General features: G+C 43.5%; 1 protein-coding gene across 1 annotated transcript in view; it reads right to left on the bottom strand.

The window, feature by feature from the left end:
• Positions 1-416, bottom strand: part of LOC117948971 (integrin alpha-2-like) — a 27140-nt gene that overhangs the window by 2797 nt on the left and 23927 nt on the right. Inside the window, exon 17 of the mRNA XM_034878940.1 lies at positions 295-414. Coding sequence (XP_034734831.1) covers positions 295-414 — 120 coding nt within the window. The remainder of the gene's footprint in view (positions 1-294; positions 415-416) is intronic.

Below are 416 nucleotides of genomic sequence, written 5' to 3'. Positions count from 1 at the left end.
TTTCAATGTGTTTTCATTCATATAAAGAAAAATACAACATAAACACAAAATAATATAATTCATTGCAATTAACAAGAATAACAATTAACAAACAAGTGTGTGTTTCTATATGTGCGTATGTGTCTTTCTGCATGTGTGTGTGTGTGTGTGTGTGTGTTTGTCTGTCTGTCTGCGTGAGTGTATTTCTGTGTGTGTGTGTGTGTAGAACCACAGTAACAGTTTGCGTGTGAGGTCCACCGCTGACGAAGACGTGATTCACAGAGACAATATAAAGATTAACATACAGAACTTTACCCTCGTCCTCTTGGTCTTCGCAGGTCTCTGGGTCTCACTGCTCGCTGCCGCCGCCCAGAACAACCAATCAGGGGACAGCTGAGGACCTGCCGCCGCCCAGAACAACCAATCAGGGGACAGCT

This window comes from Etheostoma cragini, chromosome 8, assembly GCF_013103735.1.
Source record: "Etheostoma cragini isolate CJK2018 chromosome 8, CSU_Ecrag_1.0, whole genome shotgun sequence".
NCBI lineage: Eukaryota > Metazoa > Chordata > Actinopteri > Perciformes > Percidae > Etheostoma > Etheostoma cragini.
Note: the sequence above shows the minus strand (reverse complement) of the source record. Positions and strands in the feature narration are given on the sequence as shown.